Below are 15,082 nucleotides of genomic sequence, written 5' to 3'. Positions count from 1 at the left end.
CTCATTATTCAAATAATAAAACTTTATTGTTCTCAAACTTCACCTCACACTTATGTCGTTTATCAACATTAATGTAATCACCCCTTGTCTTGATGGTGTACAAGTTGTTCTTTTCTCAGCAACACATTTATTTATGTCTCTATATTTTAAGTATGCCTCCTAAAGCCTCTTAAGCTAGTATTTTACACTTTTAATTTTCGAATTTAAATTTAAAGTATATTATTTTCTGACAAGTGTCCTGAATTTAAAGACTACCAACTATTCTTACGTTTTGGTCGTTTTTGTGCTCCAACGTTCCCGCCATCAGTCTACTATTATTTTGAAAATTTTGTTACGTTTAGCTGTAAATGCTAATCTTCCGGGATTCTCCGTAACTGGCGCTAGTTTCACACAGCGTCGCCGGACTCACTGTATTCAAGACCCGGATGAATTAACGTCCCGAGTTGGAGGGGATTTCAATTTGACTCTAAACAGGGATTTCAACTCACAACAATGTGCACTGACCTACGCCTTCACTTCCTTGCAAGAGGAAGGTGCTGAAGAAACGAGGCTGTTCCATTTCTCTTTTCGAATGTTCCTATATTGTCCACATTCTTATGTAAAGGATAATGTACAGCGAGCCGGTCATTATCACGAAATAAATCCCGACAGGGTGATGCAGGACCACGACGCGAAGCGGAGGAGTCTTGAATCATCCTGAAGCGGTCTATTGCGCTATAATGACCGGCTCGCTGTACATTATCCCGCTTATTACACGGCGACTTTATAAAGAAATCAATCATTTGACTCAAAGTATTCATTTAAAAATGATTTTATTGATTTAAAAATTATTTTACTGCTTTCGCTATAAAAATGGTCCGTTAGATTCTACGGTTGGAAAGCTGCGTCCGTAGCAACCAAGGCTCGATTATGGACCGGGCTGCTGGGACCTGTGTCCCAGGGCCTCGGAATGCCAGGGGGTCTCCAAGCCTCACGTCGTGCGCCGTGTGTGGCCCAATGCCAGGGCCCTCAGTGCTCACAGTGCAAGCTGTCCACTAGGGCCCCTCGGCACCTACAGTGTTAGGGTCCCTGGGCCCCTACATGCCTAAAGCATGAGCTGACCACAAGGACCCCCAGGCCCTGCACCACTTTCAACGTGATGCCTCTTGATGCTTAAAGCGTGAGTTGACCACTAGGGCCCCCGAGCCCCTCAGTGCATACATCAATCGTAATACCTGGGCCTCTTGGTACATACAGCGCATGATTAAAATGAGAGCCTCATTGAGAGCTTATTAGCTAGCCCAAATGACACCAACGAGACACCAAGACACCACAATAGGAAAGCAGGGGTAGGGGGGCTCCAAAAGACATGTTCCCAGAGGCCTGCTTAGTGTTACAATTCACATTAAACTGAGTATTTGCAGTGTTGGTGAAGTGAGACAAGGTGAATGGGACTTCTTTGGGAATACCGATGTTGACTGTTCTGTCCTCATTCATCTCTATGCTTCCTTCTTGCTGGGGCGTTGCAGCTGACACACCTGGAAACACAATTGTTACTAAAGTTACAGTTGGTAACAATATTACTGTTGTCACGACCGCTTATCGCTTATGTTAGTATGTAGCCATAGGCAACAAGGAGAGGCGCTCACCAGATCTGCGGCCGTTGCCTGGATTGGAGGACAGGATCTTGCTCCTCTTTTCTCTATCTGTAATGGTTTGAGCCCAGTAGCTCGGACTTCTTTCTGTGGATTGGACATGGTCCTCCAGAGTCTATGATCAGAATTGCGTCCATAGCAACGGTCTGTTATTCATAGCAGCGGTCTGCTATTCAGAAATAACAGACCATTGAATGCCATAACTGACCAATCAGAATCGAGTATTCGACAACGCCGTGTAATAAACCTAGATAATATATGATTTGAATTCACTCTCAGGGTTTAGGGAGGGAGCAGGGAGTGAAGAAAGCAGACTTTGGAAATGAGACAAAGCTCTTTACAACCAGTCCATGCATTTGGCAAAATCAATTGATAACTTTCGTTACTCTCAGCCAAGGTGACAGGCAGAGTTTTAGATACAAAAGTAGTTGACTCAGTTATGCGTCTGTGTGTAGTAGGGGTCCCTCACTGAGTTTCTGATTTGTTTATCCCTCATTTACAACTTCAGGTTCAATGTTCCCTTCTTTCACAACCACAGAGTCCAATAATAAGCTCCCATCAGCTTCTTCTGTCTCTTATTTTCCTCCTCCCCTCAGTTTATAATATTGAAGGATAATGTTTTTATGGACAATGGGACAATTTTAATTGACATGACAACATAACTGACTATATTAATAGGTTTATAATACAAAAATTCTCCCCCCAACCCCCCACACAAGCACACACAGACACACACACAAATCCTCTCTGTCTTTTCTGCTTTGTCTCTCCTAAACAGCTCTCAGCCTGACAGGGCAGTTCCAGGGCTCTTCTGCAGTGTGAAAATCAAGGTCACTTGCTATGAAATCTCACAGAGGGAGAGCAGAGGCCAAATGAAAGGCAGGGAGGAGTGGTGAAAGAGGGCAAACTCATTTGAGAGTGATCGACTGTACTCAGCTAATGCATACTGTTCTTAAATATCTGTGTTATACACTTACTGCGGTTCCAGTATTATGTGAGGGTCTGTGAATTTACTTGGTTAGTTCAGTGCTTCTATATTTAATGCAGGTAGTTTATTGAATGAAATTGTAATACTTCCACTGACCAGCAGATGGCACAGTGCGAGCGTATTGAAAACAGGATATACTGATCATACATACAAACGCTGGCAATTAAAGATCCCCTCTGTGCCCTAGCTCTACACATACCATAGTTTTTGTCTTTTCACTGTAAACTTTTTAATGAAATTCCAATTGTTTCATGTTTTTAATGAGATTCATACTGTCTATGATTATCTGTAAATTTAATCATCTTTTGGATCGAAAGGGTATTTTTAAAAATGTATTTAAATGAGGGCTGTAAAAGAATCTCTGCATATGCGTGATACATTGATTTCACACAAAGAGAAAGTAACTGAACAAAAGAAAAGAGTATGGACGGTGGTACAAAGTGTAGGGCTCTCTGCTCTCTGCCTTATCCCAGCAACGAACGCTATTCAAAAGAAAAAGGCTTAAAATGGATAGTGAGAGAAACAGAATTTGATCTAAAGAAGAATGTAAGAATGTAAGTTTACTGCAGAGTGGTAAAAGCCATACTCCAGTCCTTAATCTAGAGATCACATTTTCTCCCTGCCTCCTGGCCCTGCCCCCCACATTTGGGAAGTGGGAACACAGTGCATCTCGTATGTGTTATGCCGTCAGTGATCAGTCTTTCCAACCTGGAAAATCAAATTTGAGCTCTCAGCTACCTGAGGACACTGCTCTCAACAGTAGTTGTGCAGTGCTACCCAATATCTGGGAAGCGTGCCCTTGCCTGACCCACATTAACCGATAGACCGATAGTTTGTGCGTGGGGCCTTCATTAAGACATTAGCCACTAGCACTTTGTTAAGAAAGGGTCCAGACACTTACTTCAGCCCACTGTCTATTATCTAATATCGTCTAGCACAACATGTTGTTGTCTCAACTGCTGAGGATAAAGGATTGCTGATGCAGAAAATGTTCTGGGCTCATGTGATGGAAGAATGATTCTCACTGAAGTTTTGAGAGATTGAGTTGCGTATTTAACTCCAGACCAGTATTAGTTCCTGTTTCTTTTACTTTATACAACTGTCTTGTTTATTATATAACCCACGGTGACTACTGTTCCAAAACAGGAAAAACAATTCGCACATTTTTTCGTTTTTTTCCTTAATTTTATCTTTGCTCTCTTTCATCTCCCTCCACAGTTGTGAAGAGTTTATAAGGTTCAACATGACACAGCTACACACAGTCATTACAATAAGAGGAAGGGGCGTTATGTGTGGAGAAAGTGCCCCCTCCTTGCCAGCCCAAAAGAGAAGTTTTGGGTTTGACATAAACAGTAGAGAGGGAAGACAAGTTTATAACGGCAGAAAAATAGGCTTGGAGAGTAGAGAGAGGTAATGGAGTCAAACGAACAAAGTTCAGATGACCTCAAAACAGGTACGTCTTTTATGGACCCTGTTGTTATGAGACTGTCTTACAAGGTGAAGGATTTTTTTTTTAAAAAAAAACAAACATATTTTTTACCTTAAAGTAAATATAATTTACTTTGTTCAGTCCATAGAGTGTTATTTGCAAAACTATGTTCACAATAAAGAATAATTTTTATAATAATTCATTTTTTGTGACTTGTGAATTAAGAAAGTCTCTGGACATGAAATGACTGTTTTTTTTGTTTTTCTTTTTGTTCCTTCCTGTTGTAGATTTAGTTGTGTGTGTATATGTGTTTGTCTTTAAAGGCAGTAATTACAAGCATTTCCACCTTTCAGTGTTGTTGAGATTCTACTTTATGTGTGTGTGTGTGTGTTTTTTCTAAATGAAAGACTGTACAAGGCAGATGAGGCCTGGAAGAAGATTGTGGATACATTTTGCTCTTTGTTGTATCACTATATCAGTTGTCAAAGGACTCCTGATTGCATTTACATTTTTGTGTGAGTCTGCAAAATTTATGTTATTCATAATTAAACCTACAACTCTCCTGTTTTTAATTACTACTTTTTTTTTTATTTCTAAACATATTCTTGACGTGTCTGTCTTTGTAAGGGCTTGACTGGTCATTTCCAAATGCTGAAATGTAGATATCCTCCACTTTGATTGAAGAATGTACATGCTTTTATACAGTGTTATTGGATGAACCAAGACTGTGTTTTCTTTCCTGAAGTGATGAATGCAAGTGCACCAGGATCACAGCATGAATGGGAGGCTTGTAGAAAGGAGGATGATAAAGACAGACAGATATTAGAATACCGCCTGGAACTCCACAGAATAAACCTCCTCCTCCAGAATATCACACATGGTACACACACACACACACACAAACTTTTCATGTTATTACAGAAAGTTACACATATTTCAATTTCCAAACTGTATCAGACAAAGTGTCTCCCCTTCTGTGAGTTTAAGTGTTTGTTATAAATGCTGTTGAAGTTGAATAGCTGAGCAGTGTTCTGGGCTGAAAGATTCAAATTCTTGTTTATGCCTGCTTGTCATCTAAATAACACTTGTGTGTCAGAGTTAATAGAATTCAAAATTCCATGCATTCTGTGTTCTTGCTGATTGGCAGATCCCAGGTGCCAGCTGTGTCCACAGAGATGGCACTGGTCATGGGGGCACTGTTACTATTTTTCGGTGGGATTGGAGGAGAACCGCAAGTGGGCGGAGAGTGCTGAATACTGCATACATCACAATGCCAGCCTGGTCGTCATACAGGAGAACAGAGAGAAGGTTGGGAAGCTTGATACTGATTTGATTTAAACTTGTGCGGTGGATAATTTCCACCATTCTTGTAGCACCTGTAGTTTTCACTAACCAAGAATAGATCCCTGGAATCATTATGCCATAGCGCCCTGAATAGATTGGTCAATTTTATGTGAAAATAGATTCACAAAATAGACCATCAAATTTAAAATGGTTTGATAAACTAAATGCAAAGATACTTTATAGCATCCATGTGGTAACTGGAGTTTGAAAAACGATCATTTGAAGTTCAGTTACGAAGAAAGTTTGATAACACAGTTCTTGAGAACTCTACCTTGCGACATTGCTTGTTAAATTTCATCAGCATTCACCTAACCCATGGGCAGAAGACACCTGCTTTAGACATGTCATAATGGCTCTTGGAATCGATAAACTGACCCACCAGACAATGGATTCTTAATCTTACATTTCTAGTTGCTGTGACTTTGAAGGGGTTTTGTGTATTGATATAAGAGTAATATAATGGCAGGAGTTTATCATGGAAAAGATGAGGAGGTTTCCAGTGATGCCTTTCCTGTGGATAGGACTGACTGATTTTCAGGAGGAGGGACAGTGGCTGTGGCAGGATGGGACTGCTCTACACAATTACACCGAGTGAGTCATTACATCAGTGGGACTGTGGAAAACTGATTCACTGAACTGACTCATTTATGACACAGCAGTTTGATGCCATAAACTCTAAATAAAATCAGACAGGTAATAAAGTACAATAAGGGTAAAGCCAACATCTGACGCTTTCGATTTGTTTTCTGTAATGTAACGTTTTGAAATTAGCTCTCAAATTAGATTTCAAAGTTGATTATTATTTAACGAGCAGGATAATGTAGTCTTAGAGATGTAGAGTGGATGTGATGGTGTTCGTGATTTCAGGGAATCGGTGCAGTGGAATTCAGAGCACAGAAACTGTGCTGATCTTCGAGGGGACGGCAGCCTGTTCGCTGCGGACTGCGAGTCTTACGGACCGTGGCTTTGTGAGAAACCAGCAGACAACCACATGTCTCAGCCCTTAAGCTGAAGATGGAAGTCTAAAGTTTTTGTTTTCAAAGTTGTTTCCCTGTGTCTAAACATTTATTATTTTTAATCAGTAAGGTCCGCATAATCATAACTCGCTTTTCAGTGAAGCTTAACAAGTAAGTTTATCAAGATTAATATATGTATACTGTATCTATATATACACATACATACACACACATACACAAACATACATATACATACATATATATAAGATGTTACTGTGCCTGAGTCTTGATGTTATTGACTAAAGAAAACAATTCCTTGGGCAAAGATATACCCAAGCCACACAGGGCCTTTGGCCTTGCATGTGTTACATAACGAATACCTTTTACCCATATCCAAGAGGAGACTGGTACTTCCTGGTTCTTCTGCTACAACCTCAGATTTATGACACCAATAATGCAATTGGCCATCTATCTATGTGTGAAGGCAAAGATTTTGTAGGGAAGATTTTGTAAGTGTGTACAAAGGCAAACAGTTATGCATGCTTGTGTGAGTTATGTGTTTGTCTCTTCTGAGCTAAGACCGTAGAGAACATTCTGCTAGGCCCCACAATATGAATGTCACTGACTACACTATTCACATTGCTATTGTGGGTGTGTTCACACAACAACATACAAGAGACCATATTTAGAGGCTGCTGTCACCTAGTGATATTGAAAAAGTGATATCACACATAGGCGTGTAACTGTTCAACAAACACACATACACCCAATCACTCACCAAACAGTCACGCATGCTATAGAGAAAATAGCCATTGCTCGTGATGTCTATAAACACTACCCACTGCCTTTCAGTTAGTTTCATGTGAACTTTATTAAAATAATATGCATTGTACAATTAAAAATATACAAATAATATTTCATCTTTATAAATATTTCAAATAGTATGTTCCTCTGTAAATTCCCCTGTAGTGTAATACAAGGTTATCCTCCTATATTTCCTAACTACCAGTGTCACTGGTGCTTGTAGACTGATCATTTTAACATCAAACAAAATCAAAGCTTGGTACCTCTTAATATACATAATGTCCTAATGTACATAGATTGTTTTTGTCTGTGTATGACATCTTTTTTGAGTATTATGAATTAGTCATATTATCAGAAAACAGTAAATCTCTCTTTGAAAATTATTGTAAGGTAATCTGCACAAAACTGAAATAAAAGTCCTGGATGTGTTTGCATGTGATATTTGTTACAACTATGAGGAAATTAAATACAGTATCAAGAGGAAGAGCAGTAACTTTGTGTGCTATTGAAATGACCTGTCATACAACACCTACATTATCTTATAGTTTATCGAATATATAGGCTACATTAAAAGTGCAAAGGTTCAGCTTATATAAAAATACACAGATAAACAGATAAACATACATCTGTTATGGTCGATCTTTCCATGAGGTTGTGATAAAAGGAAACATCCATCTTTTTCTACATGAGAGAGTATCTCTTACTGTACGCACAACTGGAGGGGACCTGCCCATCATGGTAGTGGGTGGGATAAAGTACAGGAAATAAAACCGACTCAGGCGTGCCATGGATCCACTGAATGGACATTTTGGATGGCCTGTGGGTGGTGCTGTGCAGTTGGTCCGCCCTCTTTTTATAAGCAGCCAGTGGTTTTGGGTGAGGAGACGGTGATAAGGGTTCTGCCATCCAGCGGAGCAAAGACTGGGTAGAGCTTCTCGCGGAAGTGCCCCGTGAAAGTGAATACGTGAGACTTGTTTTCGGCGTTGTAGAAGGAAATCTGGCCCTCCTCGTAGTCCAGATAGATGCCTAGCTTGCGAGGCACCAGTGTGACTGGCAGCGACGTCTCGGGATTGGTGCAGGCGTAAAATTGCCTTGTGCTACGCCACAGGGTCCAGTAACCCTTGGAGGGGCACATTTGGAAACGGCCCTTTCTTGGGGCAGAGGCACTGGTCATCCCCACACGCCAGTAACCGTTGTTGGCTAGGTCCACCTCCCAGTAATGCCGGCCACTCACGTAGCCCTCCCAGCCCAATACACAGGGCCAGCCGTCAAAGCGCTGTGGACTATAGGGCAGGTCCTCCTCCTTTAAGCCTTCCTGAACTTTCTTCTGGTCTTCAGAGAGCTGCAGCCATGGGTGATTGGTCATGGGGTCAAGTGTCACGTCCTCTGTGGGACAGAGAGAAAGAGAGAGGGAAATGGTGAGGAGTAGATTCAAATCATCACTCCTGACAAAAGAAAAAAAAAGAACTGGCTGAAATCATCATAACTCAAGCGAAAGACTTCTGTACACAATGTCAAGGTCAAACATTATGTCAAATAGGTCATTGTTAGTATTAGTACTTAGTATTAGTTTGACTGACAGAACTAAGTTTAACAGAACTATTTCTTTCAATATTAAAAAGTAAAGCTTGAGGGGACTACTTACCAGCTGCACTACAGACCCAGCTCCACACTGCAAAAGATCAAATACAGCTTGTTAAAAATGAGAAGTCACACCCTCTGATATTTTGTGAGCAAATGGAAATCTGAACTGATGTTTGTAAAAGATGTAAGAGATTATTTACCTGATTTGGGGATATAGCGTGGAGTGCCTATTCAAGTAAAAAGGCCAAAGATAAAAATAAAATTAAAAAGCTATACAAGGTATTTCAAAGAACAGTTCCATTCCAGCAAAGTGAATAAAAATGGGACCATCTTAACTTTACAAGCGAATTTCATTTATAATATGTATGAAATGTATAATCATATGAATGTAGCATTATTCACCTGCTTTCCAAGTACGCTGTTTGGCTGAGAGCCACATCTGTGAGACCATACCCTTTAAAAAGAGACAAAATATTAATATCCTCTGTTGGCACAAAGACACTGATTTGAGTGAAAAAAGACCCATGGTTTTATTAGCCTGACTTGAGCTTGACTTATTAGTGATTAAGCTTACTTGAACTTTTGTCTCTCACTCTCTTTTTTTTTCTTTCTTCCTTTTTTCTTTTCTTTTTTTATATAAATTTACAGTCAGCCATGTTCAAACATACGTGTATGGTTATGCTCTAGATTCAGTTCCTAACTCAGAGGTCAAATGTTTACATGATGTACAGTCTATACCCATCCATACATACATGTAACCTGATAATCTCTATCTCATATGTGGGTCTGGGTCTAAAGGGTAAGACAGGGATGACACGTTCATTACTTCACAGTTTGGCACACGGTGTTCTATCGCACCTTGACCCCCATGTTTTATCACACAGTTTAAAGTTTAAAGCATCATAACCCAGTTGTTAACAGGGTGAAGACCATAAAAAAGGATCTTTTAAAGTTCAACGGCATATGAATATATGGCGTAGAGGTGAATGCAAATAGCATGTTATATTTGTATATCAATGTGTGTGTTAAACTTATGTTACTGATAGTGTTTACTTTAATCACATAACTGCATTTCATTCATTTCTGATACATGCTTTTAATTTTTTTTTCACTTTTTTGAATTCTTTTAACTCTCTTTTAACCCTAAACCTATATTGATTTATCTGCAATATGTATTGCTGCTTGTACATCCCAAATGAATTAAAATTACATTTAGTTTGTTATGGTTCACTAACCTATGCTATTTACTGTAACCAGAAAGTTAAGTTCAGCTTTAGCAAAGCCTTATCTTGAATAGATAGTGATGATCTACATATCAGAAGAGCATTGACCGCTTATCTACAGAAAGTGGGACCTTTGGCTTAAGCATCTCATTATTGCCTTGGACGGGAAACAGTGGGTTGTCTTGAACCGTTGTAAAAACTTCACAAGCCAGCCGATGGTAATTTCCACTCTGACAAATATTCACTCCCTTGTCATATATATCCTCTATCAGCTTCACACCATATACCGATCATACACTCCATTATGAAAGTCAACCTCATTTTATAGCTTTCTGGCAGCTGTTCCAGTATAAATGCTGATTTTATAATACTTTATACAAGTTATTTTCACCTGATGTGACAAGATTTCAACATGTCCTGGCAAGCTGCACCATCAGTATGTTACTAAATGCACTGATCTTCTTTAGAATTTAGTATTGTGTGTGTGTGTGGATGTGTGTGTAAGCATTATGCATATATGTATTACACACCTTACATACATAATTTTTTATATGATTACAAAAGCAATAGTAATATAGTACTCAATGAGATGTATGTTCTCCCATTGAAGTTAATTATTTCCTCAACTGAATCTATTAAATTACTGCGTTCAGTTCTGAAACTCTACAACAATTCACAATCAACAAGCTAAGTCCATTAGTGCAATAAGGAAAGTCTATAACTGTAACGGTTAATAAGTGCTTCTTCAATCAAAGCTAATAAACTTGCTTGAGGTTTCTTTTTCTGTTCCACGTATTTCTGTACACAACACAGTTCTTACCGATCATAAACCTAATCTCCCAGTTTATATAATTTGTTTTACAGTTTTGATGTCGCCATCTTACCTTGCTATCTTCGTTTAGGAGGCACCATGTGATGAATTCTAGCAGAGGCATCAGGTTCATCAGTCTCTTCTTCTTTATACCCAGGAGACGCAGTGCCTGGGCCAACTCATCTCCCAACATGCCACAGCTCTGTAGACACAAACAAAGCAGTTTACACTCAGCTGCTTGATAGTGAAAGATAGTACTAGATTCAGCCTTCTTCAATCTTTCTGGCGACCTTAAGCATCAGACTGAATGTTCTTATTTATTTCACGTTGGCGACAAGAGTTTTGCACATACATAATGTTTTTCTCTGAACTTTGTACCACAAATCAAACTTAACCCCCCTGACTCCTCACCTCAGACACACTCTGCAGCTCCTTGGCCCATTCCATGATTCTTTGCTCCACTATCTCATTCTGTTCCACAATTTCTTCTGATTTCTCTGTGTGATCCTGCTCAAATCTTGTCTTCATCCAAGGACTGTCTTGGCAGAGCTGGAAAATGCACACACAATACTTTTTCATCTCAATGCAGCTCAGATTAAGATTTCACAATACTCTTTCATCTCAATGTAGCTCACATTAAGATTTCACAATACTCTTTCATTTCAGTGCAGCTCAGATTAAGAAAGTGAAACTTCAGTGCAGGAAGTTCAAAGTTAAATTCACTTCTATCATACTTAGTCAATCATTTATATCATTAAAACTCAACTTTCCTTTCCGTTCCCACGTCTCTCATGGCTACATTTGGAAGTTCAAACTGAGAAAAACAATATTTTGGATGCTGGTGTACAAGCATAGAGCTTTGACAACATCTTCCATTTTTCTCATGCATCCTGCCTCACCTTGTTCACACTCTTAAGTTCATCAGCCCACTGCAGAATGAGTTTGCGGCTCTCCTCCAGGCTACGTTCCACACGGGGGTCTGTCTCATGTTCTGCCACCCACCTGCTCGTCCCCTCACCTGCATCATTTGCCTTTTTTAAAAAAACAGACACAAACAAAAAATATACTTTCTTTTATCTAAGTTACATAGCAGAGAATGATGTGAATATGGTGACCTTTAACGAAGTAAAAATGAACCTCAAATGAAATGGAAAACTTTAGGGGGTCACTAGAGCAGAGCACTAAGTCCTTTTCTCTGTCCTTTTGCTCTCTTGGCATTTGTCCTAATCATTGCTATCCCCGCTCCCTAACCTCCTCCTTGAAAATGACCGTGATTGGCTGACATAATACTTTGACTGACCGGGGTGCACCTGAGCAGAAAATCAGATCGCTGATAAAATTTAATCATAAGCTTTTCCAGCCTCATAGAGGGTGGATATCTTAATCAAACATATACAAGATAAACAGTTGCGATAGTAAAGATTATCTATCTATATAGAGGCAATAAAAATATCTGCTCAGGTCTCCATCAAGTCTGCACGCAACTGCTTACTTGCCAAGCCTTTACCAGAAATGCTTCATGAGCCATGACACTCCAGCAAACACAGTATATGTTACTTGGCTTGTTGTAACTAAATACTGAGGTTACATAGTTTATAAGACAGTCTCTTTATCTAAAGAAATGGATTCAGTTGTCATGTTCTCGGCATGTTGTTAAAACCTGCATGAAAGATAAGTTGAATTTAAAAGACTCATCAGCAGAACTAACTAAAATGAGTCAAAAACAAATTCAGATTTATGTTTTAGTTATCTCAAGTCAAAAGCTGAATATGGATCAATATTAATTCAAAGGGTTCATGCCTATATGGACACACATTTAATTTCCAGTGGAAATTCAGTTGATGATTTGCAAAAAAATTAAGGAAAAAAAACATTGTTTGTTTATTGATGACGATATTGCAAGTATTTTGATACATTAATACACATATTCAAGCACTGACAGGCCAAAGCACAGAGACATACTTGTGTGTATACCACTGACTATAGAAGTCGTGAAGAAAAGAGGAAACATATTTCTAGGACACCAAAGAGATAATCCCCGCAAAAAAGAACTTCCTTATGCTCCCATTTTGCATTTGGACTTAAAGCTATGCAAACGAGGTTAAAAGTTTTCAGTGCCCCAAGCACAGCTCAGTCTCATGAAGCAGAATTCTGCTTTGTCAGTAACCTTTCTATTAATAATGACCGGCACAGTGACAAAGTTTTCATTAAAACTGTGTGGATACCCTGTGTTTAATGGTTCTTGATGATGATCAGTGTTTGTGTGTCTGTTCAAGTCCTCATCCATGGTAATTATCTTATCTTTTTCTTTTCCTTTCTTTGGCGGTTGTATTCTCTCCCCCTCTCCCTTATGACTGCCCCTCTCTCTCTCTCTGTCTCCCTGTCTCTCTCTCTCTCTGTCCTTCGTCTTCTTCTCCTTCTATGTTCTCAGTGTCTTACCTTGTTACAAACTTGGGCCACCTGTTCTTTCCAGTGGTTGATAAACCGGATGCACTCCTGTAGGCTGCGGAGATCTTTTAGGCCCTGCTGACGCTGCCTCTGCTGCAGAACACACATGTAATACTCTTGTATTAATATATTATAGGTCAAACACAAGATTTTTATATCAGGTAACTGTGCATCAATCAATTGCCAGTTGTAATCTTGTAGTTAGCCTATGGTTGATACCATTTATTCAGTGATGTCACTTAAACAGATACCTACAGAGCTGGGCTCACAAAGAGTACTAAGAAATAAAGTATGAATCAATTCATCTCTCTCTCTTTCTCTCTCTCTCTCTCTCACACACACACACCATCTTTTGACATGTATGGTATACAAATACTGATCTATGTGATTCATCTATATGATTTGATATCCATCTGGCATTAAATCCATCATTGCTTTTGTCCAGCTGTTTTGTGCAGAGGACACTAAAAAAACAACAGCTGTCTCGTATTCTGTCTTTTCGTAAGCAGTGACGTTTAAACTCAGGCTACCTGTGAGCGCGTGGAAGGGACGTTAGTCTTGAAAGGGTTACTTGGGGCAGAACTGTGGACTTGGGCACTCTCCTCGGGGAGAGTCCAGCGCACGGCTCCAATGGAGTGGCTCTGACTTTCCAGATTTGCCAGAAGTTTCACCTCTGGAGAGAGAGAGAGATGGTGAGAAATTCAGTACATGGAATGCTATGTTTCTCTACTGTCATAACGGTGTCTCTGATAAATTTAGCATATAAATGAAACTTTTGGATGTATGCTTTCAGATATATTAAATATGTTTTGATAATAACAATAATAAAGAAATCAAGCGTGACAGACATTTCATAACAAATTAAGTCTAAGGACTACTCAGTATTGAAAAAATATACTTTTAATATGAAACTATGCACTCTAATACAGTTCCTGTTTTACTTCCTTTTCTTTCCTTATTTTATCTATGTGAAACTACGCATTCTATTATAGTTCCTGTTTTACTCCCTTTTCTTTTCTTATTTTATCTGTGTGAAAACTATGCACTCTAATACAGCTCCTGTTTTCTTTCTTTTCTTTTCCTATTTTATCTTTTTTTTTTTTTTTTTTTTTTTTTTTTACTGAGCAGCATTGGCAAAACAGACAGAATAAATAAATAAATAAATATTCTGAACATACTGGGATTTCTTTCTTTGAGGATGCTTTTCATCTTGAGTTGCTTATTGAGTGGCTCCTGTTATTTAAAAAACAAACAAACATTTAATACATGCCACACGTCACCATCATCCTACATACAAGCCAGTATAATCTACTAAAGCACTGGAAAGCAATGTATATTATACATCAGTGGTAAGTTTACTCTCACTATGAAAAAACTAACAAACATCCAAAAATAGGGCTGTTTTTTTAATAAAAATATTCTAATCAGTTTTCATCTTCGAGCTCGTTACAGTAAAAATGAAAGGAATCAAAATCAAATCTGTGTATTTTACTGTATATTGTGTTAGAAAAAAACTATGCTAAATAATGGAGCAGTAGCATCATTTAGATCATTACCACCTGTCCATATACAATCAGAAAGAAAACTAAAATGATTTGATATTAAATATGAAGAGGTTGCAGTCTTACCGTGAGTGAGTGGAGAGACAGTGTGTGGTCAGCGGTCGCTCGTGAGACTAGACACTGAGCACGGCACTTCTCGGGTTTTTGTAATATCCTGCTACAGCCTGATCTTTGGACTTTTTTATGACACTTGTCGGTAGAGCGCCAGAGGGGGAAAGATATGGGTAACGCTTCCCAGAAATCATAGCTAGTGTTTCCAGGGCAGCAAAGATAAAAACAAACATGAGATTAAAATGAGC

At 39.0% G+C, this 15,082-nt stretch overlaps 2 protein-coding genes across 2 annotated transcripts; one reads left to right on the top strand and one right to left on the bottom strand.

Moving 5' to 3' along the window:
- Nucleotides 1-4,798: 4,798 nt before the first annotated feature.
- LOC115812503 (C-type lectin domain family 12 member B-like) lies at nt 4,799-6,407 on the top strand. The gene is made up of 4 exons (XM_030774981.1): nt 4,799-4,931; nt 5,199-5,359; nt 5,862-5,986; nt 6,263-6,407. The coding sequence occupies exons 1-4, from the start codon at nt 4,799-4,801 to the stop codon at nt 6,405-6,407; spliced, it is 564 nt and encodes a 187-aa protein (XP_030630841.1).
- A 1,251-nt stretch (nt 6,408-7,658) lies between these two features.
- Nucleotides 7,659-14,863, bottom strand: LOC115813012 (zinc-binding protein A33). The gene is made up of 11 exons (XM_030775596.1): nt 14,850-14,863; nt 14,400-14,454; nt 13,752-13,894; nt 13,213-13,314; nt 11,673-11,804; nt 11,185-11,322; nt 10,847-10,975; nt 9,142-9,193; nt 8,940-8,966; nt 8,801-8,827; nt 7,659-8,541 (listed from the first exon to the last, which is right to left on the bottom strand). Exons 2-11 carry the CDS (start codon nt 14,428-14,430, stop codon nt 8,009-8,011), a joined length of 1,314 nt encoding a protein of 437 aa, XP_030631456.1. The 5' UTR covers nt 14,431-14,454; nt 14,850-14,863; the 3' UTR covers nt 7,659-8,008.
- Between the last annotated feature and the right edge of the window lie 219 nt (nt 14,864-15,082).

Source organism: Chanos chanos, chromosome 5, assembly GCF_902362185.1.
Source record: "Chanos chanos chromosome 5, fChaCha1.1, whole genome shotgun sequence".
NCBI classification, from domain to species: Eukaryota; Metazoa; Chordata; class Actinopteri; order Gonorynchiformes; family Chanidae; genus Chanos; species Chanos chanos.
The sequence above is the reverse complement of the archived record's forward strand: the minus strand, read 5'-3'. Positions and strand labels throughout refer to the sequence as shown.

Excerpts from the sequence above, each read along its gene's own strand:
- LOC115813012 (XM_030775596.1), bottom strand. The coding sequence starts at position 14,430 with ATGAAAAGCATCCTCAAAGAAAGAAATCCCA. Across the intron at positions 13,895-14,399 it reads CCTCAAAGAAAGAAATCCCA|AGGTGAAACTTCTGGCAAAT; the intron begins GTATGTTCAGAA and ends CTCTCTCTCCAG. Across the intron at positions 11,805-13,212 it reads TGGCCCAAGTTTGTAACAAG|GCAAATGATGCAGGTGAGGG; the intron begins GTAAGACACTGA and ends TTTTTAAAAAAG.
- LOC115812503 (XM_030774981.1), top strand. The coding sequence starts at position 4,799 with ATGAATGCAAGTGCACCAGGATCACAGCATGAATGGGAGGCTTGTAGA. Across the intron at positions 4,932-5,198 it reads CCTCCAGAATATCACACATG|ATCCCAGGTGCCAGCTGTGT; the intron begins GTACACACACAC and ends GCTGATTGGCAG. Across the intron at positions 5,360-5,861 it reads TACAGGAGAACAGAGAGAAG|GAGTTTATCATGGAAAAGAT; the intron begins GTTGGGAAGCTT and ends ATATAATGGCAG.